This window comes from Hyperolius riggenbachi, chromosome 2 (genome assembly GCF_040937935.1).
Source record: "Hyperolius riggenbachi isolate aHypRig1 chromosome 2, aHypRig1.pri, whole genome shotgun sequence".
NCBI classification, from domain to species: domain Eukaryota; kingdom Metazoa; phylum Chordata; class Amphibia; order Anura; family Hyperoliidae; genus Hyperolius; species Hyperolius riggenbachi.
In genome coordinates this window covers 149,568,571-149,592,551 of record NC_090647.1, presented here as the reverse complement: position 1 = coordinate 149,592,551, position 23,981 = coordinate 149,568,571, and the positions used below count along the sequence as shown (strand labels likewise).

The following is a 23,981-nucleotide window of genomic DNA, read 5'->3' as shown; positions in this document are numbered from 1 at the left end:
GATTTCCGTACACGATTCAGACGCGTGCTAGTGGAAATAGGCCCCAAGTCATCACTTCCTTTATAAAGGAGAAATGGGCAGCATGGCGGCATTTAAAATACCGGCACATCTAAGTTATACAAGTTCTGGGGCTACTCACACAATCAGTGCTTAAACTGAATCTAACTAGCCACAAGGCATTTATAATTCATATGTACCGGTATTTAAAGGGATGAGGTGGCAACCCTGCCTACAGTACTTGTTTTGCAGAAAACCACAAACATTCACAAGTAAGGTAATTAGTGTCTCACCAACTCTGGATTTCCACAAAACATGCACTGTTGTTGGTACTTGGACAGGGTTGGGAAGCCCTGGCGCAGTGGATAGAACTCATGCCTTGCAGCGCTGAGTCCCTGGTTTGAATCCCAAACCAGATAGTATGGCCGACAGCTCCTCTTAAAAGGAGTTCTGTGGGCGGGTGCTTAGGATAAAAACTGCCAGTTACCTGGGGCTTCTAGCAGCCCCCTGTAGCAGTAAAGTCCTACACCCTCCTCCTCCGATCCGCTTATCAGACGAATAATTCCCCGGTGCCAGCGCCGGGGAACGGCGGATGGGAGGAGGGCGGCGTGGGACATTACTGCTACAGGGGGCTGATAGAAGCCCCAGGTAACTGGCGGTTTTTATCCTCCGCCCCCCCCCCCTCCCCACAGAACCCCTTTAAAGTGCTGTGGATGTCGGCACTATATAAATACTGCATAATAAAATGGGCACCAAAATTTGTTCCAATCCATTTGTTCTAAAGCCACTTACATTTTTTTTTTTTTTTTTTTTTTACTCCCAGGTTATAAATAGCGCAACAACATTATGCTGAGGAAATAAGTGTATAATACCATAGAGGGATTCCCTTCCTGCAGAATCATCGTCAATGATGGCGGATGCTACCCACACAATGCCAAAGACCAGGAGTGTGAGGAGCAGCAGGACCACAGAGGTCTCATATACTCTGGACATAACGCCCTGCGAACAGAAACATACAATATAGTTAAATGGTTGACAAAAAAAAAAAAAAAAATCATCAAGAACAGGTGGCAGCAAACTGGTATACAAATAGTGGATTTTTTGTTTATAATTTGCATTGCATTATAATGGTGCAGGGGAAAATGATGTGCACATTGCCTGCACCCTGCAGGTGTGAACTTTCAAATCTGTAGCAATTGTCACACAAGAGTTTTTTTCCTGTAAATCTCAAAACGGGTACACAGACTGTGCTGCTCTGTTTCACACATTCTTTATTGGAGCTTATTTTCAACAATGTGCTGTGCAACATTCAGTGACAAAAAAATTATTGTATATTAAACAGGTAAATTCTGATCTGAGGGCTGGTGCATACCGATCGGCTTTTTTAGCGTTTCTGCAGCCGCTTGCGGCTGTGGATACAATTGGTCAATGTATCTCAATGGGGTGGTGCACACCAGAGCGGGAGGCGTTTTGCAGAAATGCATACTCCCGGGGTGAGGCATTTTTTGGATTGTGGATGCGTTTCTGCCTCAATGTTAAGTATAGGAAAAACGCAAACCGCTCTGAAAAACGGTTTTGCAGGCTTTTTTTTACAGAAGCTTTTCAGTAACAGCTTTATTGTAACAATATATGAAATCTACTACACTAAAAACGCTTCACAAAACCGCAAAATGCTAGCTGAAACGCTACAGAAAAATAACAAAAAGTTTCAAAATCTGCTAGCATTTTGCAGATCTGCTAGCGGGATTTTGATGTGCACCGGGGCTGAGAAGAGGAAATACTTGAGCTAATCCAAGGCAGCAGCAGAGAAATAATTAGGGCTCGTTTCCACTATCGCGAATCTGCATGCGTCCAACGCATGCAGATCCGCACATGTAATACAAGTGGATGGGCCTGTTTCCACTGTAGCGTTGTTGAGGTGCGTTTTTTTCAGCGTGAAAAAACGCACAAAAGAGCCAACGATTTCGCCTGCGTCGGGAATCCGTGCGAATCGCCGCTAATGTATTTAATAGTAAAAACGCATGCGTTTGTTACATGCGTTTTTACCCGCGATTTCGCGTGCGATTTCGCACCTTTTTCAATTTTATTTAGCCCTGGCAGTGTCATGGTTAATTTCGCATGGCACCCTGCCATGCGAAATCGCGGGTAAAAACGCATGTGGAAACACATCCGCATGCGTTTTTACAAGCGTCGGAATGCGGCCGAAATCGCGTCGCAACAGTGGAAACAAGCCCTCAGCTAGTGGCTGGTTGTTTCACCAGTGGGTAGAGGAATGGAGGGCCTAGACAACTGTGTAGACATGGTCACATCTCTGCATTGTAGTGGACAATGTGGCCATGCACTGTCAAAGTTTCTGGATAACCTGTGTTCAGTATGATATACAGCAATTCCTTATGCTATGACAACAACATGAACATTGTGATGCCTTATTGTTTTGCATTATGCCAGCAGTGTGGCACAGGCCTTAGGCAATGGACATAGTCAGGAACTCTTAGTTTAGAGTATGACATCACTGAAGCACAAGGTATTAAAATTAACTTGCTCTACAGTATGTAGCAGACACGGTTTCTCTGAACATCAAATACTCTATGTAAATTTGCTTTAACACTGGAAATAAGAATAAATGGGTAGCTACCTTTTTTGATCCTGCAAAGCCTTCTGCCTCAGTAAAGAGATAAGCAAATGGCATCAAGAACACTAGTGACAGGTTGGAGAAGAGGAATACCAAGTTCCAGAGTCCTAAAAACACAAAACATGAAGCCAAAAAACAGGTAAACATTACACAGCAGGTTAACATGAAAAGAACACAGAATTAGCCCAACACAATGCAGCAATACTTTATCAGCCAGAGCTCCCTTCAGCTGCCATATTGCACCCAGTGAGCAGACCTTTACTACTACTTATAGTTAATGTAAACCACCTGCATCACTTAAAGGGAACCTAAACTGAGAAGGATATGGATTTTTCCTTTTAAAACAATGCTAGTTGCCTGACTCCTGCTGATCCTGTGTCTCTAATACTTTTAGCTACAGCCCCTCAAAAAGCATGCAGAGATGGTTCTCTGACTGAAGTCAGACTGGATTAGCTGCATGCTTGTTTTAGGTGTGTGATTTAGGGCTCGTTTCCACTGTAGCGGTGCGGAATAGCCTGGATTCCACCGCTGAAGAAATCGCATGCGGCTGCGTTTCCCCATGCGGATTTACCCGCGATTTCGCATGAGATTTCGCATGGCAAGGAGCCAGGCGATTTTAACCATGTCACTGCCTGTGTAAAGTTTCATTGCCTTTCATGCGAAATCGTGGGGAAATCCGCATGACAAAGCCGCATGCGATTTCCCTATTGAATGCATTAGCGGCGATTCGCCCGCATTCCTGCCGCACGCAAAAATTTTTCCCGCACCGAAAAACGCCGCCGCACACGTGGAAACAGCCCCATCCACTAACATTGAGTATGCGAATCCGCATGCAGTGCCCGCATGTGGATTCGCTATAGTGGAAACGAGCCCTCAGCCACTACTACAACCAAAGATCAGCAGTACTGCCAGACAACTGGTATTGTTTAAAAAGAAACATCCATACCCCTCTCAGTTTAGGTTCCCTTTAAGCCTGGTACAGTTAGGCATTAATCCTTCCAATTTCCTATAAGTTCTTGATTCCTTTAAAGAGAAACAGTCAAAATAATTTCTAATATTTTTAGCGACTAGTCTGAAATGATGTACTTGCCCATGCTAGGATGTTTATCACCTAAGATAAATAATAAATGACAGTCACTAGACAAATCCTGGCTTAAATAAAAATACATAGCAAAAAAACCTTCCTGATGGGTAAAACTTCAATATTATGAAATTTAACAGCAGGGTTTTGATTAACACTAACATCTATTGAAATACTGTATATATAAGCCTAATTGTATTAGGCATACAAAAAAAAAAAAATGTGCTGAAAAGTTAACTCATCGGCTTATATGCAAGTCAGTGTAGCAGAACAGATTGTGGAGCAGGTTTTGTTACTGGCAGCAGAGTAAGGATCACGCACTAGTGATCCTGCTCTAGCCAGCTGGCTCCCTGCTGTGTCCGTGCCCCCCATCCCCTGCAACGTGGTGTGCAAAGTGCGCTGCTCAAGACTTAACTGTGTCCACTGGCTTGTGGAGTGTGCAAGCAACGTGTCAGCGGTGCAATGATTGGGGATTCTTCCTGTGTGGCAATTGCTGTCTCATATCTACGATGTCATCTAGTGGTGTCTTGAGACACCGCTGTATCATCCTTGGGGCACATCAGGCTATGGGGAGAGGGGCTGACTTGTACTGGGGGCACATCTGGCTACTGTGAAGGGGGCAATATTGGGAAGGGGGCTTATACCCAAGTCACATTTTCCTGGTTTCTGAGGGAAAAGTGGGTACTTTGACTTATACGCGGGTCGGCTTATATACAAGTATATACAGTAATTCCTTCTATGGTCTAAAAAACACTGCATTAGAAAATGATGGCTATAACAAATGAACAAAAAGCTGGAAAACCGAAAATAAGGAAAATTACAGTGCATAGCTTAAAGACAGATACAAATATCGATAGCAACCATCAAATCCTACATAGATAAACATACTAGATATAACAATGCACTTTGTTCTTCAGTTTACCTCAGTGATCCTTTAAATCGTCAGGCTGAAAGTAACCTTTGTTTGGGAGATAGAGTCATTTCCTTCCCCTACATCCCTCATTATGAGGAAATGGCAGCTTCTGAGCTATTAGTAAGGATGAGAAGCCTTTATAAACAAAGGTTTCAGGTGAAGAGTGGTCAGGAGCTAATGCCAGACTGAGAACTCTCTCAACCCTTATTACTGAAAGACAGTCAAATAAGTACCTACATCTTGGTAGCAGCTACTAGTGCCATAATAGGAATGTGTGCGTTTTAAAGAACCAATCTGTTAAAGTAATTCAAGTGATGTGCTTATACGTTAAAGTGTTCCGGAAGTATACCTGAGCATATACATTATATACAATACATTATATATTTATCTTTATTGACATGACAAACTGATTTCCTCTTCCCGATATTTTCCCCAGAGAATGACTGAAAGTCAAACATTGCCAACTGCATCAGAATGAAGTGCTTCATTATGAGGTGGAAATCCCTCCCTCTTTGACCCTAAAAGCTTTCCCATTGGGCATTTAATGTAATGGATTGCTTCAGTGACCAGTACGGAAGCTCTGCTCAGCCAGTTCCCCTTTGCACATCTACTTCAGTCTCTGTAATTAGTGAAACTGTAGCAATTCAGTTTTCAGTATATGAAACAGGATTCTGAATTCCTTTTGCTTAGGATTTACAGTCAGGAAGAATAAGCTTGCAAATAAAGTAGTGCCAGCCAAAGCACTCTGAGCACTCACCATGTATAAGGGCCCCGTTAAGCCACTGGATGTAGTAATTGTGTGGCAGAGAGAGCAGTACCTCATTGCTGATAATTGAGAAGGGCAGAAGCAGTACGGCACCCACTGACACGGCAAGGGTGAATGTGCACATCCAAAGCCTGCAGAGACAAAAGCAAAGAGCATCAGACCTGCTGCCACACTGTACTTCACTACATCAAACCAATATCAGCAGTAGGTTAGGACCAAGCAACACAATCTTTATGCAGACGACTTTTTTTCTGCTCATTATTTACAGCATCTGGAAGCATCAATCTGCTCTGCAATCATCAGAAAAGGCTGGTTACAGCATGTATTATGTGGCTTGATTAAATCAAATACATGAGGAGCTTTGATTTTTGGTTTTCAGTCCATATGTTTTTGCTTAGAATGTTAAAGTGAACACCGGTAATGTGGGCTTTTCTGTCACATCTGTAGAGAGACTTGTCCATTTGGCCAGTTAGCAATAGAATCTTTGATGCAGACTAGTCACGGGGTGATTTCCACTATCTTCTTTTTGCTTTTGCATGGGCGATCATATTGCTTGTGGTGTCAGCACTTTGCAAAGACAGGGAGAATGCTCAAGATGACTCAGCATGCTGTGCTATGTTAAAGGGGAACTGAAGAGAGAGGTATATGGAGGCTTCCATGTTTATTTTCTTTTAAGCAATACCAGTTGCCTGGCAGCCCTGCTGATCCTCTGCCTCTAATACTATTAGCCACAGACCCTGAACAAGCATGCAGCAGATCAGGTGTTTCAGACTATAAAGTCAGATCTGAAAAGACTAGCTGCATGCTTGCTTCAGGCGTTATTCAGATACTGCTGCAGCCAAATAGACCACCAGGGCTGCCAGGTAACTGGTATTGATTAAAAGGAAATAAATATGGCAGCCTTCGTATACCTCTTACTTCAGTTCCCCTTTAAGGGCTGGGTCACATGGGCTTCCGCTGGAGTGTCGGTCAAATGCTTTCCTGCAAGTGTGCAGAAAAGCATTGGACATCTTCTGGCTGTTTTCACCCCTGCAGGGAGACATGGAGATGCAATGGTAAGCGACCCTGGAAGCAGCATGTTGCTTCCGGAATATAAGAACGCCAATTTTTTTTTATTTATTTATTTATTTCTACTTGTTGTTTCAGCAAACTACAAGTAAAAAAAAAAAAAAAAAAAAAAAAAAAAATAATACTGCTGCCCATTCACTTGGATGAACAGCGCTTTAACAACGAGCGCAGCAGCTGGTGGGGTGACACTGAGCAGATGCCGTGTGAACTGGCCCTAATGTAGCCTGTAAGCGAACATAGAAGTCGTACAGAAGTGTGTTTGATTGCGTGCTGAAGAAAAAGCCTAGCTATGGGAGTGGTTGCGTTGCTCATGTCATGGGGGTGTGTTCAGTTTCAATGTCCCTTCTTTAATATAATGCATTTACAGTGCTGAACAACATGAATTTAATTACCTGAATGTACACAATGGAGGCAGAATGGAGAGGAGACAATGGTTCAGGCTAAGTTCAGAGTAGGACGTTAAAGTTGCACATTCAACATTTAACACAGAAGAACTCACTGCAATGAAAAATCAATACGCTGTTCACAGGGCACACATTGCGTCAGTGTCTAACGCAGCACGTTAAGTGAAAGCACTGCATGCAGTGCGTTATACATGTTATTAGCTGCGTTCGACTGTTTGCACATGCTCAGTACTGACTTGGAAGCATATTCTTCATTGCCTGTATTCTCTACTGTATGCGTTGGTAAAGCTGCGTTGCGACTTTTTGAGCACGTTGCTTTGTAAGTTTGCGTTGTGACTTTAACGTCGCATCAAAACAACCGTCCCACCGTGAATCTAGCCTGAACTGACTTCAGTTGACACTCGGAACATCTAATGAAGCTCAAACATTCAGGGCTGGTGCACGCCAAGAGCGCTTCTGAGCACTTCAAAAAGCGATTGGGTAATGTATTTGAATAGGATGAAGCACACCAGAGCGATGTGTTTTGTTTCCCCCAAACGTGGTTCCTGCAGCATTTTTGCTGATTTCTGAGGAGATTCAAAATAGGAAAGTGGAAAATTGCACTGAAAAGCGCTACATCAGAGCGATGTAACAAGCATTTTTGTTACAGAAGCTGTTCAGTTACAGCTCTACTGTAACAAAAATTAAAAACCACTATACCAAAACGCAAAAAAAAAATAAAAAAAAAATTATTCGCTAGGCATGCTTCGAAAAGTCCCTAGGCACATGCCTAGAATCACCTTCAAAAAAGCTGAGCGTTTGCTTTTATGCTAGCTCTTTTTGGTGTGTACCGGCCCTAATAGGTCATCACTGTATTCATAAGGTTTTGTGAAAGAACTAAAAATGATTAGGTTACAAAAAAAAGTGACATTTTATACTTAATGTTTTCCAGTCTTCTGAGATTTTCAGATTTCACTTTTATAAGGCTTAGTTCATTCAACAAACCAATTGCGATTTTGGAGTGCACTTTCACTCTGAAAAATGCAAGTACCCAAAATTGCTCTGACTACACAGGCCTGATAAAAAGGCAGACTTATTAAGGCATACTCTCTGGAGACCACTGGGGACAGAACTGATCTTTCTTCAGGGCCTATACTGGGATTTTGCCAGTAATTGAGAGTGCATTAGCTGCATATACTAGCAACATTTACATTGGAAATATGCTACATTTCAGAACTGTACATACTAGGAAATTAAGTTGTACGTTTTGTGTACGATATGTGTCAACAGTAGAGTTCGAAAGCTTCAGCTAGCTACAGAACTGCAGATTTGCACTGTTGACACTTTGGGTGTGGGATTTAATACCGGGATAAGCAGGTCTGGCTCACCATCTGGGCCTGTTTGAATTGCACACCAAAAGTCAGAACAGAACAGGTGTGCAGAAAATCTATGTGATGATCGTCACAGGTGCTTTGGAGCAACTAGGATGGTGGCATTTGCAGTATTGTCTGTTTTGTAATCTATTTATAAAAAAATAAAAAAAAAAGCCTGTTTATTAATATGCTTAACACTATACACATACGGCATATAGAAATGTGGGCACACTGAAGGCATCTGTCTGCCCTCTTTATCAGTTAGGGACATAAAAAGACTAAGGGCCCGTTCAGATCACAAATGCGGATGGCCATGCGTGCGGAACGCGTGCGGACCGCAACGCGTACGAACGCATGGCCATCCGCGTTTGTGTGCGTTGCGTGGCTGATCCCATCACTGAAAAGTGAATGGGGCTGCCACGCGTTTTAGCAAAATCTGCGTGCAGCATGCGTTCCCGGACCGCACAGGTCCGGAACGCATACAGTGTGAACATCAGACATTGCACTCTATGCAATGTCTGATGTCGTGCGTATCGGCCACCTGCACGCGTTTCCAAAACACGGCTGGAAACGCGTGCAGTGTGAACGGGCCCAAAGGGAAGGCTTCTCAAAATGGTCTGTTGGTTTCTAGATGGAGCTAAATAGCTCCTAATGGTTGAATGTGAAAGTCTACTTGTGCGCATTAATGATTCTTACTGGCATATGTTACTAACAGTTTATTGCAACAACAATATGGCACAAGGACTGAAGTAAACATAAGGAGTGAGAGGAGAATGGTGCCATCAGGAATAACCCCACATATGAGCAATGCTGCAGCTCTGAGCCCACACAAGCAGGATTAGCTGTGATTCATGTAATCCTCCTAGAAGCATTCTGCTGTCACAGGCGTAGCAATTTCTAGATCAGGAAATTCATACAATGGTTATTGATAGGTTGATTTAGCAATCATACAATGCTGCCGCTAATGATAGAGGTCATCAGGTTTAAGTAGGGTTCATACAAAATGTTTAAGAGGATGGTAATCTGTGGGAGTTTAACACCCTCTAAAACTAAACTGAATGTTAATAACAGAGTGGATACACTGCCCCTCTGTCCCCAATGCAGTAACCGCTGAGGTGCTGTAGCCATCAGGGCTGTGGAGTCGGAGTCGTGGAGTCGGAGTCGTGGAGTCGGAGTCGTGGAGTCGGGCAATTTTGGGTGCCTGGAGTCGGAGTCGGGAAAAAATGCACCGACTCCGACTCCTAATGAATTTGTAACTGTAATTAAAATAGAAAATATGATAAAATGTTCTATTTCTCAGATAATAGTCATTAAAAATAATGTATATATACAGTAATAGCTGTGCTTAGTCCACAAAAATGAAATAAACCAATCAAAATTAGTTACTTGTGCTGCTTCAATAAAGCAGTCCCCATATTTTTAAGGTCAGATATACATATCTGATTGTGACTGTATATATGATGTGTACACAGGAATCTCTTATATATACTAAATAACATCTATGCTGTAAGAATAAAGCCTGATGTGTAGCTGTGTCACTAATAGAGATGGTCAACGAGATGGAAATAATTCTGCATTGATGCTGAGTTATGCAAATGTATGCACTCCCTTTGCTGATGAAATCAAATAATATGATATGTAATTAAAATTTGGTTTGGTGACTACAAATTTAAGGGTAACTGAGACGGATGAAAAGTAAAGTTTTTACATACCTGGGGCTTCCTCCAGCCCCCTTCAGGCTAATCAGTCCCTCGCTGTCCTCCACCACCCGGATCTTCTGCTATGAGTCCTGGTAATTCAGCCAGTCAGCGCTGTCCGGCCGCATGCCGCTCCCACAGCCAGGAACATTCTGCACCTGCGCAATAGTGCTGCACAGGTGTAGTATGCTCCTGGCGGCGGAGTGTGTGCATGCGCACTACGCCCGACTGGCTCAAGTACCTGGACTCATAGCAGAAGATCCAGGTGGTGGAGGAGGACAACGAGGGACTGATTATCCTGAAGGCGGATGGAGGAAGCCCCAGGTATGTATAAAACTTTAATTTCATCTGTCTCAGGTTTACTTTGTTACACAGTAGTACTATACTCTACATATGCACTCCCCACAGAGCTGCAGGGAATCCACTGAGAATGCTGTGCACATTGAACACAGAGGTGTTGTCTGTTTACAATCTCCTCATTCCCCTGCAGAGTACCTACACATCATTCTTACATGTACCCACACTTACATTGCCTAGGGCCTGATAGATGTTCTTTGTTCCGGTTTGTACCTTTTACAAGTACTCTTACCAAGGACTAGTTTTAGTCTAAAGGGAATAAATATAGTAGTCTACATATCCTTCAGTTGTCTTGTAAAATTCCTAAGCGTTGGCAGTTAAGAGACGAATTTCATGTTACATACTTTTAATCAACAAAATTGTAATATGCAAATTAGAGGAGTCGGAGTCGTGGAGTCGGTGGAATCCTAAACTGAGGAGTCGGAGTCGGTGGATTTTTGGACCGACTCCACAGCCCTGGTAGCCATGCAGTGGTTCACAGTCCTAACACGGTGCATGCAACATCACTAATGCTTGCCTTCATTCACGTACACAAGTATGGGCCAAAAAATTTCCATTGCCCAAAACTGGCCCATGCTTTAGAGGGCAACAAGAAAAAGCTGCCCCTCTGCTCAAACTGCATCCAACCTTTTTTTCACCAGGGAGTCAACCAGTGTACACCCGGACCCCAGGGGTGTGACTTATGCAACCAAGGTAAGGAAAAGTGACTGGGTCTCCACCTGGATTTTATGCAAAAATAGCTTAAATTTATTTATACCATAGTATAAAAAATACACACGACGTTTCGTGCTTTAGAGGGCATCTAAATGCCACCAGTTAGCACCAGCTGAAACATCCTTGCAAACTCTGCATATGATGTGGTCATGACTGTTAGTTAGGCAATGTGTAGAGGGAGAAGTATATTGAATAAAGACAATACTCAAATACAGCAGGTGTAACACAGCCAACGCAGCACAGGAACCTGAACAGTGACACTTCAAGGAAAACTCCAGTCTGTCGTTCTAGGGCTCTAAAATATTCAAATCACAAACACTATTTTATATATAAATGATAAATACAAAAAAAAAATCCTTCCAAGATCAGTAACCATCCCTGAATTTCAATTCTATAACCAAAAAAAGAAAGTGTTTTAAAACTTCTCATGCTTTCCATCAAGTTACCTGTATTCATTTTGTACACACTTTCCAGAATAGTCACTCCGATTTCCATAACTGGCTCACTGCTTTTCCCACAAGTCTGACCACAGCCAGAGATCTAGTTACAGGTAGATACTAAAGCTACATACACACTGGATTTTTGTCAGTAGAGAGAATAGTTTGCCAGTCTTGGCGTAAAACCCTATAATCTGACCCACAATATTGTTTTAAAGTGGAACTGGCTGCCTCAGCAAAGTAGCTAATTTGTAGACACAGGATGAGGATGTTAACCCTATGTCTGCTTCCATGAAAGCAGGAAGACACTGCAGATGTATTGCATGATTTGTATCAGCTGCAACAATTTTTTTTCTTTTAAATGTTATGTTGAGTATCTTTTATAGCAGAGAGGAAGTTCTAAGTTCAGGCCCACTTTAATGATTAGAAACAAGTTGCCTTCCTGTATGGTTTTTCCAGCCTTGGGGCCCTGTGAAGTTCTTTACCTTGTCACCCCCTCCATAGTACAGAATAGGCTGCCCAGATGAAGCCAGAGTGTACAAAACAAGCAGATGACTGACTATAGTGAATACAATTTGCCAACATGCTTGAGAAGATCAGATCTCACCCAGAAGGCATGTTATTTGGAAGAGAAGTGTAATAGTTTCTCATAAAAAGGCATGGTTATAAGTTATGTAAGAACCTAACATGTAAACAGTTATTGCCTCTTTAAGCAACTGCATCATATACCAGAAAACAAACATCCATTCACAAACCCCAGCAACAAAGCAGTACCACATTTGTCCACAATGTGTCACCATACACAGCACACGTGCAAATCCCAGCCTCAGCAGTAAAATATGTCCATGTGTTTTCCCCATTTAGAAGTGTACACTTTCATACTGGAAGTGCTTTCATGCACTCCGCTATGTATACTATATATTTATACAGCCTTGACACATTTGTCACAATGATTTCAAATTAGCCAATTAAACAATATATAGCGATTGGGTTAACCTTTGACTCGCTTTCTAGTTACATGTAATTTGTTTGAAAACTCAGAAAATTTGCATCTGATTTGTCAGCTCTAAGCAGCGTCTTTTTTAGAGGGGCTCATAATACAAAATCCTATCCACAGGTAAGGGGCTACTTTACAGGGGGTAGTTTCCTTACCAGTAAGACCCGGGAGGCTGATTCCCTGCAATGGCCAGGCACTTGGTAGCGCTCCATACAGGGATGAGGTTTTAAATTGTTAAATTTGTTTTAAATTGCCTGTAACACTTCAGTGTGTCAAACAATGAAAGGCGTTACAAAAGCTGCCATTCGCCTGCATGACAAGCACGCATTTCACCCTTCCTTGGAATAGTGGCCCATTTGCAGTGTGGAAGGAAACTAGTACATTCCCATGAAGCTCTGACAAGCACAGGGCGAGCACAAACTACACAAATGGTGCCCCAGGACCCTAGAGCTGTGAGGACACAATACAGGACCAAAAAAAAGGCACTCTACCATACATAGAGGACAGTCAACTTTTACAGTGCTTTACAGTGTATAGTTTTGTCACTAACTGTCCCTCAGAGGAGCTCACAAGCTAATCCCTACTATAGTCCTATATCTAAAGTACCCAAAGCGATATTAGGGGTGGGGCAATTAGCTTGTTTTAAAGCATGTATTTGGGATGTGGGAGAAAACTGAAGTGCCTGAAGGAAACACTCACAAAACATGGGGAGAGCATACCAACCCCATGCAGTTAGTGCCCTGGCTGAGATCTGAACCTAGTAGCCTAGCACTGTAAGCGAGTGCTATCCCCTACACCAGGGGTAGGGAACCTATGGCTCGGAAGCCAGATGTGGTTCTTTTGATGGCTACATCTGGCTTGCAGACATATCAGTAGGGGTTGATTCACTAAGCTACACTGCTCAAGCAGCACAGCTTAGTGTGGCAGCGCAAATACAATTTTCAAATTAGGCACGCTACTGCTGTAGCATGCACTACTAACTTACTCGTGCTACCCCAAAACTATTGACTGCTCCAATTGTTCCACTCTGGGCCCTGTGAGGTCCAGTGACTGTAGGACCAGATCCCCGCACTCTGATTGGTCCAATAGGCTGCCTGTCACTTGACAGGCAACCTACTGGACCAAAGTGAGGATCACGTCCTACAAAGTGAATCAACGCTCAAGTCAGCTAGCTAATTGTACAAGCTGGTAGTTGGTATTTCTCCTCTCTGGCTCTCAGGGAAATTGCTGATGTTGCTAAAACCCAATGGTGGCCATACATGGTACAATTATTTTATACAATCTTACCATGTCTATGTAGTATAAGAGTAAATTAACCAGCTGAGCGGTCTGGACGAGCTCAGCTCGTCCAACACCGCCAGAGGCTGCCGCTCAGGCCCTGCTGGGCCGATTTTAATGAAATAAAAAAGCAGCACACGCAGCCGGCACTTTGCCAGCCGAGTGTGCTGCCTGATCGCCGCTGCAGCGCGGCGATCCGCCGCGTGCAGCGGCGAAAGAGGGTCCCCCCAGCCGCCCGAGCCCAGCGTAGCCGGAACAAACAGTTCCAGCCAGCGCTAAGGGCTGGATCGGAGGCGGCTGACGTCAGGACGTCGGCTGACGTCCATGACGTCACTCCTGAGGTAAGCGAAACACGGAAGGCCGCTTATTGCGGCCTTCCGTGTTACTTCTGGCCGCCGGAGGCGATCAGAAGAACGCCTCCGGAGCGCCCTCTAGTGGGCTTTCATGCAGCCAACTTTCAGTTGGCTGCATGAAATAGTTTTTTTTTTATTTAAAAAAAACCCTCCCGCAGCCACCCTGGCGATTTAATCAGAACGCCAGGGTGGTTAAGTGAATATACTGAAAGGATAATTTAGGCAGTTCCCTTATATTACATAGAAATGGTAAGATTGTATGAAAAAAAAAAAAAAAAAAAAAAAAAGGGTACCATGCATGGCCACCACAAGAGAAGCTGAAGAGGTGTGACACTTCCGCTGCCTAGCGGATCAACTGTATACACATCACCATGGCAACAGGGATGTGAGCCCTCTGCTGCATATGTGCACTGTCCCAGTTTGAAAAATATCGTATTGCTCCCACAGAATTACATTTTAATATGTGGCGTTTATGGCTCTCAGCCAAAAAGGTTCCTGACCCCTGCCCTACACTAATGGAAATAAATAAATAAATAAATAGCCACATAAAAATGACACTGAATCCACCATTGTCTTAAAACACACAAAGTGTTCATATGTTTACTTTGCCTTCCTGTGAATGTAAGACGTATGTGACAGCGCTGTCACTCTAGGTTTTGATTGAGCAGTGTTAATGCCGACATCAGGCATTGGAATGAAGCAAAAATGACAGTCAGACCGGGAGAGTGAGGAAGGATGTATACTCTGTGCATGCTTCCTGTGCCAGACTCACAAGAGACAGACGCACGCTGCACGTTCGTGTACAGGGCGTGTGATGGACAGAGCCGCAGGCCACTTAGAATAAAGCTATTTCAGGACTGCATAGGTAGTAAATGCTACATGTTCAACCAGTAAAAGCAGTTTTCACTATGAGTAATAGAGGAATGTTCACGAAGAGGTCATGGCAACGTTCCTTAAAAAAAAATATATTCAAAGCAAAGCATTCAATAGCAATGCTAGGTATGGAGCCAAGTATGCCCTATAGACAGAGTGAAATTCCATCTGAAAAATCTGAGACTATTATAAGACTATATACGCAAGAGGGCTGGCTGCATGTACCTCATGTGCCTCTGCTAACTAGCCTGCAGAGAATCACTGCTGGAACAGAAGAGCAGCTAATCTGGCACTCTGAGCCCGTCTCTAACGAATCTGTCACTGGAAACAATCGCTGACACTTTGCAAATATGGCAACGTGTGAAGCAGAAGTCACCAGGGTCTGAATGAACGCTCCTTCACATCCCACTGGCTAAAGGAACATTTGGACAGAGAAGAAAAAAGGACAATGCAAATTATTTTTCTGTTAAAGGATATACATTGTGAAATCTTACCTAATAAAATTGCAGGTGTCTGTGTGTGCTGCCTGGGGTAGTGCGCATGTGCAAAACCACAGCAGCGCACAGCGCCATGCATGCGCAGTATGGCAGGAGGCCACCTAGCACCAGTTAATGGAACATGCTAAATTACCAGTAAGCATATAAAGTTTTACTTCTAGGGCTGAAAGAAGCCCCATTTAAGTCACTCTGGTCCCCACTGCAGTTCCAGCTTTCTCCAGAGTCCCCTCTGCCAGCTCCGTAGAGATCACCGACTCAGCAGCTTCTGCGCATACTCCTACGATCACTATCCTGTGGTTAGGAGCGTTCTGCACATGCGCAGTAAAAGGATAATAGAGCCTTGAATATTAACCAAAATTGCAGCAGTCTGACCCCCTTACTTCTCACCTCCACAATAAACATAAAACTATCCACTTTGTCTACCCCCACACTCCATAAGCAAGATGTTAAGAACGTTTGCAGACAAAGTGCTTAGGAGTCCGCTTACAACTGTAGAAGCAATGGGAAGAGTGTCGGAGCATTTTTCATACATAGGGATAAGCAGACAAGGTTGCTTGTGTATTATCAGTATAAGCACACAAATTTGCATTGCACATACTGGTGGTGACATGCTTGGATCCTAAGCCCTGCACTTTTCATACCATCTGCCCAAGCATTCTCCAGGAAGATCTGGTCATATTTTGGGTTCATCCCACCCTTTGCTTATGGATTCTCTCACCAATAGGCCCCAAGTTATCAAGCTGGGGGGGGGGGGGGGGGAGAATATCTCCATTACCATGGACAAGGTCTCCTCCTGTCTATCAGCCATCTCTTCCTGGATGTCCGCTAGGTTCCTGAAACTAAATCTAGACAAAAACAGAATTTATGATCTTCCGATCCCGGCCACCCATGGAACCTCCCAGATGTGCATGTCACTGTTAACCACACTACCATTCGCCCTACTTCTCAAGCCCGCTGTCTGGGTGTCACCCTGGACTCTGCACTCGCCTTCACTCCCCACATCCAAAACCTCACAAAGTCCTGCAACTTCCACCTTCGTAACATCTGTAAGATTCGCCCTTTCCTGACCTCTGCCACCACCAAACTCCTCATCCATGCCCTCATAATTTCCCGCCTTGACTACTGCAACGCCCTTCTGTCTGGTCTCCCTATGACCCAAAAAGCCCCACTGCAGTCCATCATGAATGCGGCAGCCAAAATTATCCACTGCTCCTATTGTTCCACCACGGCAGATCCCCTCCTTAAATCCCTCCACTGGCTTTCTATCCAGTCCAGAATCAGATTCAAGATACTGTGTCTGACCTACAAATCTGTCCACAAAACCTGTCCAACCTACATTTCCGATCTTACTCAGGAGGTACACACCTAGCCGCTCACTCCGCTCTTCCAATGAGCTTTGCCTAACTGCCCCCCGCATCACCCAGTCCCATGCATGCCTCCAGGACTTCTCAAGAGCTGCTCCAACACTATGGAACTCCCTACCTCCACCCATTAGGGCAGCCCCCTCCAATATCTTCAAGAAGGCTCTCAAAACTCACCTTTTCACTCTGGCCTACCCCCCCCCCCACAAGTGCTCTAAACCCACAGCTGAACTCTGGTCCCCTGCCTTTTGTGTCCTTACCTCTCCCTCTAGATTGTAAGCCTTTGGGCAGGGTCCTCCTCCTTTTGTGTCCTACCTGATCATGCGCCTCCATTACTGTGAACCCATGCTAGGCATCTGAGTGAACCTAACTTGCCTAATCTCCATGCTCCCCTCCAGTGACTAAGCATCAACTTGTACTCTTACTGTGCTGCATGATCTGGTCTTTCTTGTATTCATGTAGTCATTTTGCTATATGTCACCCCTAAATATTGTCTGTAACCTAAACTAATGTCCAGCGCTGCGTAATATGTTGGCGCATTATAAATACAATAAATAAATAAATGGCCACTAACACAGGTGCACCCCAAGGCTGCGTCCAGTCCCCACTGTTCTCTTCGTATACGAAAAACTGCAGATCCACGGCGGACTGTCAAGGTCATCAAGTTTACCGATGACACCGCTATTGTTGGCCTTGTCACCAAAAATGACCCCCAGGAGTGCTGTCAGCAAGTGGAGAGAATATGCCACTGGTGCAAAGAGAACAGGCTGGTGTTCAACGCTGGCAAAATAATCCAGCTGATAATTACTCCAGAATATGTTGGCGCTTTATAAATCAATAATAAATAATAAGTTACTCTGCCACTGTAGAATCGATCCTCTGCTCTTCCATCCTGGTCTGGTTTGCAGAGGGTCATCAGGGTTTCTCGCTATCTCAATACATGTGACTGTACCAACTTATATTGCCTTGCAATTTGGTTCTAGGGCCATTTATATGCCTGTGCTGTTTTTCTTTATTTCTTATAAACTCCAATAAAAATAAAAAAAATGTATTGAAACTAAAGCAACCAACAGGTGCCCTGCTCAAGAAACAAGAGCACTTAAATACTATATCCAGTGTGGAATTTTTTCCATACATTTCTTGCTTTTAGGAAAGTTGCAATGCATAGTAAATAGTTTATGAAGCTTAATGTACAAAACAAGTCTATGCATGCTGAGGAGGGAGACAGCAGCATTCCTCACACAAAGCTGCATTCTATTGGATTTATACACTTAAGCCTCGTCTACACGAGGCGATCCGGCGGCTCGATTAGCCACCGGATCGCCTCTTTCGCATCCCCGCCGCGTCCCCACTCCCCCGATTTGATCCCCCGCTCGATTCCCTGCCATTGTCCCCTCGTGGGGAACGAGCAGGGAATCAGCGGTGGCAAGATCCGACCTGTCAAATCTTATCAATTGAGCCGCATCAACGGCTCGATTGATAAGGCACATCGTGGAAACCTCGCTCCGTGTAGGACGTAGGGCTGTTTTCTGAGCGCTTTGTGGCCTCCAGAGTTTGAGAGCTTTTTAAAAAACACTCCCATTGACTTACATAAAATAAATAATAATAGTAGTAGTTTTTAACCACAATTTTAACCACTTCCGGATTCTCGGTGCGTATATATACGCCCCTGAATCCTGAAGTGTATACCATGGAAACATACGAGCGGCCATTCCATGTCAGTTCACGGAGGGTGTCTCCGTGAACACCTTGCGAGCCGATCGGCGGCTCGCAGGGTAAATGCAAACACACGGGGAAGACCTTCCCCGGTGTTTACATGTACACGGCGCTGCTGCGCAGCAGCGCCGTAGAGGAGATCGGTGATCCCCGGCCTCTGATTGGCCGGGGATCGCCGGCATCTGATAGGCTAAAGCCTATCCCATCAGGCGCAGGACGGAAATCCGTCCTGCGCCGCTCACAGGGGGGAGGGAGAGGGAGGGAAGGGGAAGGAGGCCAGGAAGCCCTGCGGAGGGGGGCTTTGAAGAGACCCCCCCCCGCAAGCGCAAGCAGCCGGCGGCGATCAGACCCCCCCAGCAGGACATCCCCCTAGTGGGGAAAAAAAGGGGGGGGGGGGGGGGAAGTCTGATCGGCCTGGCTGCTATCTGATCTGTGCTGTGGGCTGGAGAGCCCACGCAGCACAGATCAGCACACAATTTCATGGTATGGAAGTGGTTTAAATTTTTTTATTTTTTTTTTTTAAAGCTCTCAAAAAGCTCTGGAGGCCAAAAAGCACTCAGAAAAGCTCTTAGGCCCCATTCACACTAGAGAGTTTTGCTGGCGATTTTGGAAAAATGCTGAAGCGCTAGCGCTTTTTAAAGCACTAGTGCTATAAAACCCTATGGGCTCGTTCTTACTTGGGCAATTTGCGTTATTCGCTGGCGAACATAAATCACCAAATGCAAACACGCTGCGTGTTTGCATTTGGTGATATATGTTGTTCGCCTGCCCCATTTTCAGGTGTTTTCCTGGCGATTGCGTTTCAGTGCTATAGAAGCTCTAAACGCGATTGTGGAAAAATCGTCGCAGTGTCCAGTGATTTTTCCATGTGTAATCGTGGAAAAATCACCCTCGCAAAACGTCGGCGGTAATCGCCAGTGTTTTGCACTTTTAAAGTGTGAATGGGGCCTCATAGTGTGTCTGAGTCCTTAGTGGATGTACAGGTTCCCTGAGTGTTGCTGCTCCTCTCCCTCTCTGCCTAGTGTAAATATAGCACAGGGTAGTCCAAACATTTCACATATCTGTAATCTCTCATATGTTAGCCAAGTAGACCCAAGCAAATCTTCCGTTTGGGTACCCCCTTCCCTAAACACACACACACACACACACACACACACACCAAAAACCGCTAGCAGATCCGCAAAATGCCGCCTGGGAAACCGCTCTGAAGTGCCGTTTTTCAGAGCAGTTTGCGTTTTTCCTATACTTAACATTGAGGCAGAAACGCATCCGCAATCCAAAATTTGCAGCAGCCCGGGAGTATGCGTTTCTGCAAAACGCCTCCCGCTCTGGTGTACACCAGCCCATTGAAATACATTACCCTAGCGGATCCACACCAGCAAGCGGATCGCAAACCGCAGCAGAACCGCTCTGGTGTGCACTAGGCCTTACAGTACATTACGGAAAATAATGAACTTTATCACAATATGCTAATTTTTTGAGAAGATCCTGTATATCAAACAGAATGCAAGGCTAGCAACACCTTTGTACAGAATCAGGTTTCAAACTATAGCCAAAGCGATCGAGTACTAAGAGTGACAGCATTTGAAGGTGTGCACCTAGCTTTATACATTCAAAAGATCTCTGCAAGCACCTAAGCTATTCAGCATACATTTTAAATCGGCGCCGGTAGACTTGGGCGCAGGATACAACCTGTATATGGCTGATCCTGTTTCTGCACAAGTTTGGGCCGTGTTAATTACTATTCCCCTTTCCAGACCTTCATGGATAGTGGGAATGATATAATTCAGCTTCCAGCTTCTGACGGCGCCGCTGTTACTCACTGAGCGCGCTATAGCTGTAAATACTATTACAGTCTATGGTGGCGCCAGCTGTACCCAAATCTACCTGCACTGAAAAGAACTGCTCCGGCTAACCACCACCTAAAAAAAACAAAACAGGGCTGTGGAGTCGGAGTTAATCGGGGCAATTTTGGGCACCCAGAGTTGGAATCGTTGATTTCATACACTGAGGAGTCGGATGATTTTTGTACAAAATCCACAGCCCTGTTAAGTATTAGACTAAGGAGGAGTCGAAGTAGAGGAATCGGAGCTTCATAAACCGAGGAGTCGGAAGATTTTTGTACCGACTCCACAGCCCTACAAAAAAAAAAAAACCCCAAAAAAAAAAAAAAAAGTTCAGCATGAGGAATTTACTTTAAACTTAAAGGGAACTAAGCACCCTTGCTTTCACTAGAATTTCTCCTAGAAGCTGCCATGTTCCCCCCTCCCCTTCTCACAGTCCTTATTTACTGAAGTCAGTGATGCCATCTTGACACATTTACTCTAGATAATCTCAATGAAGAAACTGTCCTAATTACCCACCCCCCTCTCTTGATGAAAATGTATTGTTTACTTATTCGCAATGACTACGATACAACAATTAGCTTCCTGAAATCTCTGCGGCCGGGACAGACGGGCAGGCCTGCTGAAGTAGGCTAATATAACTTAATTGCTAAACTTTGAATGTAAAATGGAAGTTTATTTTAATAATAATAATAATGAGACATATTGTTGGCAAGCATTTTTCATGAGATGCCCTTGGTGCTAAAAATGGAGCTTTGTTCACTTTAAGGGTGAAATTGATTGGAAATCAGCTTTGTGATGCTACCCGCCTACTGTAAAATTATCGAAGTGGATGGTAGATTGCCTGCCAAGTCGATAGATGTATGGCCACCTTAAAGGACAGATGCAAGGTGTATAAAACGCCTCCCGCTCTGGTGTGCACCAGCCCATTGAAATACATTACCCTAGCAGATCCGCACCCGCAAGCGGATCGCAAACTGCAGCCAAACCGCTCTGGTGTGCACTAGGCCTCACAGAATATACAAGAGTCATTGGAGATAACACTAATCAGGAGAAAGCACTCTTCTGATTTTTGCATGGATATTTTCTGGTTGGCAAGTAGCACAGGATATTATAGGGGTACAGTGGACTGAAAGCTGCAGGATTTAAGTGTTAGTGTGGTTATATGTAAAATGAGGTTCTGATCCATATTACAACATACTAACATAGCAGATGTTGGGTCTGCTCAGTTATTTGCAATACAATAAATTCCTCACTAGCCTGTACTTACTCCAGGCTAGTTATTTGCATTTTGCAAAGGGGAACACCGCCTAGGAACTCTGCCAACATGAAACTACTCCTGGTCTGAAGCCTGTATGGCTAGGTGCACAGCAGTAGGAAAGCAGCACTCTACCACGAGTTTTTAATATGAAATAGTACATATCCAGAGGCAATACAGAGTCCTCTACTTATAAATGACTAGAGTTACAATTCATACATTAAAAAAAAAAAGTTTTCCATGTACAAAATAAAGGCGGTTCTCTACTTGCAAACAGATTCAATTCTAGGAGATTGTAAGTTGAATTTGTTTTTAAAGTTAAGTCCTGTGTTAAACAGAAACGTGAACAAATGATTTTTTTTCGGACAACTCTGTATTTGAACATACAGTAAAAACTATTTTGGTCGTTTTCAGAGTGCTTTTGAAGTGTTTGGAACTATTTATAACAGTTTACACAATGCTGTAACATTTAGCAACAATATGCAATAAAAAACAAAACAAAAACAAAACACAACAGTAATGTATATTTTCTACACAAAGGCAACTTTGCATCTCTGAAACAGTGCAACGTGAGTGGTTTGTGATTAGGGAACTGTCTGTTATTACATATAACAGTATTGTACAAACTGTTGCAAGTGGTTTAAAACAATGTAAAAAGGCATAAAACAACCAAAAAAAATACTGTTTATAGTAGAATGTCCAAATCCAGAGTCATTCAGGCCTCTTTAAAGAGACTCCGTAACAAAAATTGCATCCTGTTTTTTATCATCCTACAAGTTCCAAAAGCTATTCTAATGTGTTCTGGCTTACTACAGCACTTTGTACTATCACAGTCTCTGTAATAAATCAATGTATCTTTCCCTTGTCAGACTTGTCAGCCTGTGTCTGGAAGGCTGCCAAGTTCTTCAGTGTTGTGGTTCTGCTATGCACTCCCCCCTCAGGGGGGAAAGAAACACACAAATGATCTCTTGAGATTCAAAAGGAAGGCTGTATACAGCCTGCTTGTGTATGGATGTATTTTCTATGTGTGGACATACTGTACATCAACCTACTTCCTGTTTTGGTGGCCATTTTGTTTGTTTATAAACAAACTTTTTAAAACTGTTTTTAACCACTTTTAATGCGGCGAAATTGTGACAGAGGGGAATAGGAGATGTCCCCTAACGCACTGGTATGTTTACTTTTGTGCGATTTTAACAATACAGATTCTCTTTAACACTTGCATTGCAAGTGTGTGTTGCCTTACCCCGTTTTACAGCAGGATAACACATTGGCAATGCAAGTCAATGGGGCCTAGCACACTTGGCGTTGCGCCGGAAGTTTCAGAATCAAGCGGACGTAAAGTCAGCAGCATGTTACCGTATGACTTCCGCAGTGGAGGCAGAAGTCATTGCAGCCAATGGGTGATGCAGGAATTTCATTGATGGGAGCGCCGTGCGTCACTGTGCGCACTGACAGGAATCCTAGTGACATACCTGCCCAGAAGGGAGTACATCACTGAGCGGTGCTATGCATATGAGCCTCCCGACGCACTCTGCCACAGGATCAAAAGGTTAGTCATTTTTTACGTTGTGGCATCCCCACAGTAACGCAAAAAATCAGATGTAAAACCAGTAAATCATTTATCCATATTGCACCACAAATAACATGACTAGACTTACAAATACAACCTCCCAGAATGTAACCAGTTTGTAAGTATGGGACCGCCTGTATGTTTCATTTATGCTAACAATTATAACTTGACTGCTTTTAACCCTCTGTGTTTATATTTAGTTTATTCTTTCCTGAACATAACTATCCAAGCTGTGACAGACAAATTGTGTAAGATAACAGCACAGAATATATCCAAATTATTTAACTATGTAATACTTCACTATATGATTTAACTCTTCTAAACCCACAAACCATCTGAAGGCACAAAGACGCATTTAAAAAATAAAAAAAAAAAAATAAAAAAAAAAAATAATCAGACAATGAATAACCGTGTAAACACTTCATTTATGAAGCCACAAGCTGCATAATGCAAACAACCAGCGTGCGCCAATCTGGCTACATGAGAGCACACTAACAGCTGCTGTGCTGTAACACTACCAAGCAGGTCATTGTAGGAATTCAGTGTGGTGCCTCTCCAGCAAGCCGATACCATAATACAACACACAAAGTACATACAGCAACGTACAAACACCTCTTCCCCTCTATGAAACAGTACACTAGGCATTGGAGGCTGCTTGCAAGTATTCTAGACAAAACATAACTGAATGTTGTATATTTGGGGGGGAGGGGGGGGGGGGGGGGAAATCACAGATTCACAATATTGTTGGGGGGGGGGGGGGGATGGGCGGTTGGGGCTGGCACAGTGGGAAATACAGCACTTTCTCAATGTACA

General features: G+C 43.8%; 1 protein-coding gene across 1 annotated transcript in view; it reads right to left on the bottom strand.

Annotated features, from left to right (window-relative positions):
* Window positions 1–23,981, bottom strand: part of LMBR1L (limb development membrane protein 1 like) — a 100,081-nt gene that overhangs the window by 21,441 nt on the left and 54,659 nt on the right. The window contains exons 4-6 of the mRNA XM_068265191.1: window positions 5,381–5,520; window positions 2,633–2,736; window positions 870–996 (exon numbers count right to left, since the gene is read on the bottom strand). Of these exons, the coding sequence (XP_068121292.1) occupies window positions 870–996; window positions 2,633–2,736; window positions 5,381–5,520 (371 nt within the window). The remainder of the gene's footprint in view (window positions 1–869; window positions 997–2,632; window positions 2,737–5,380; window positions 5,521–23,981) is intronic.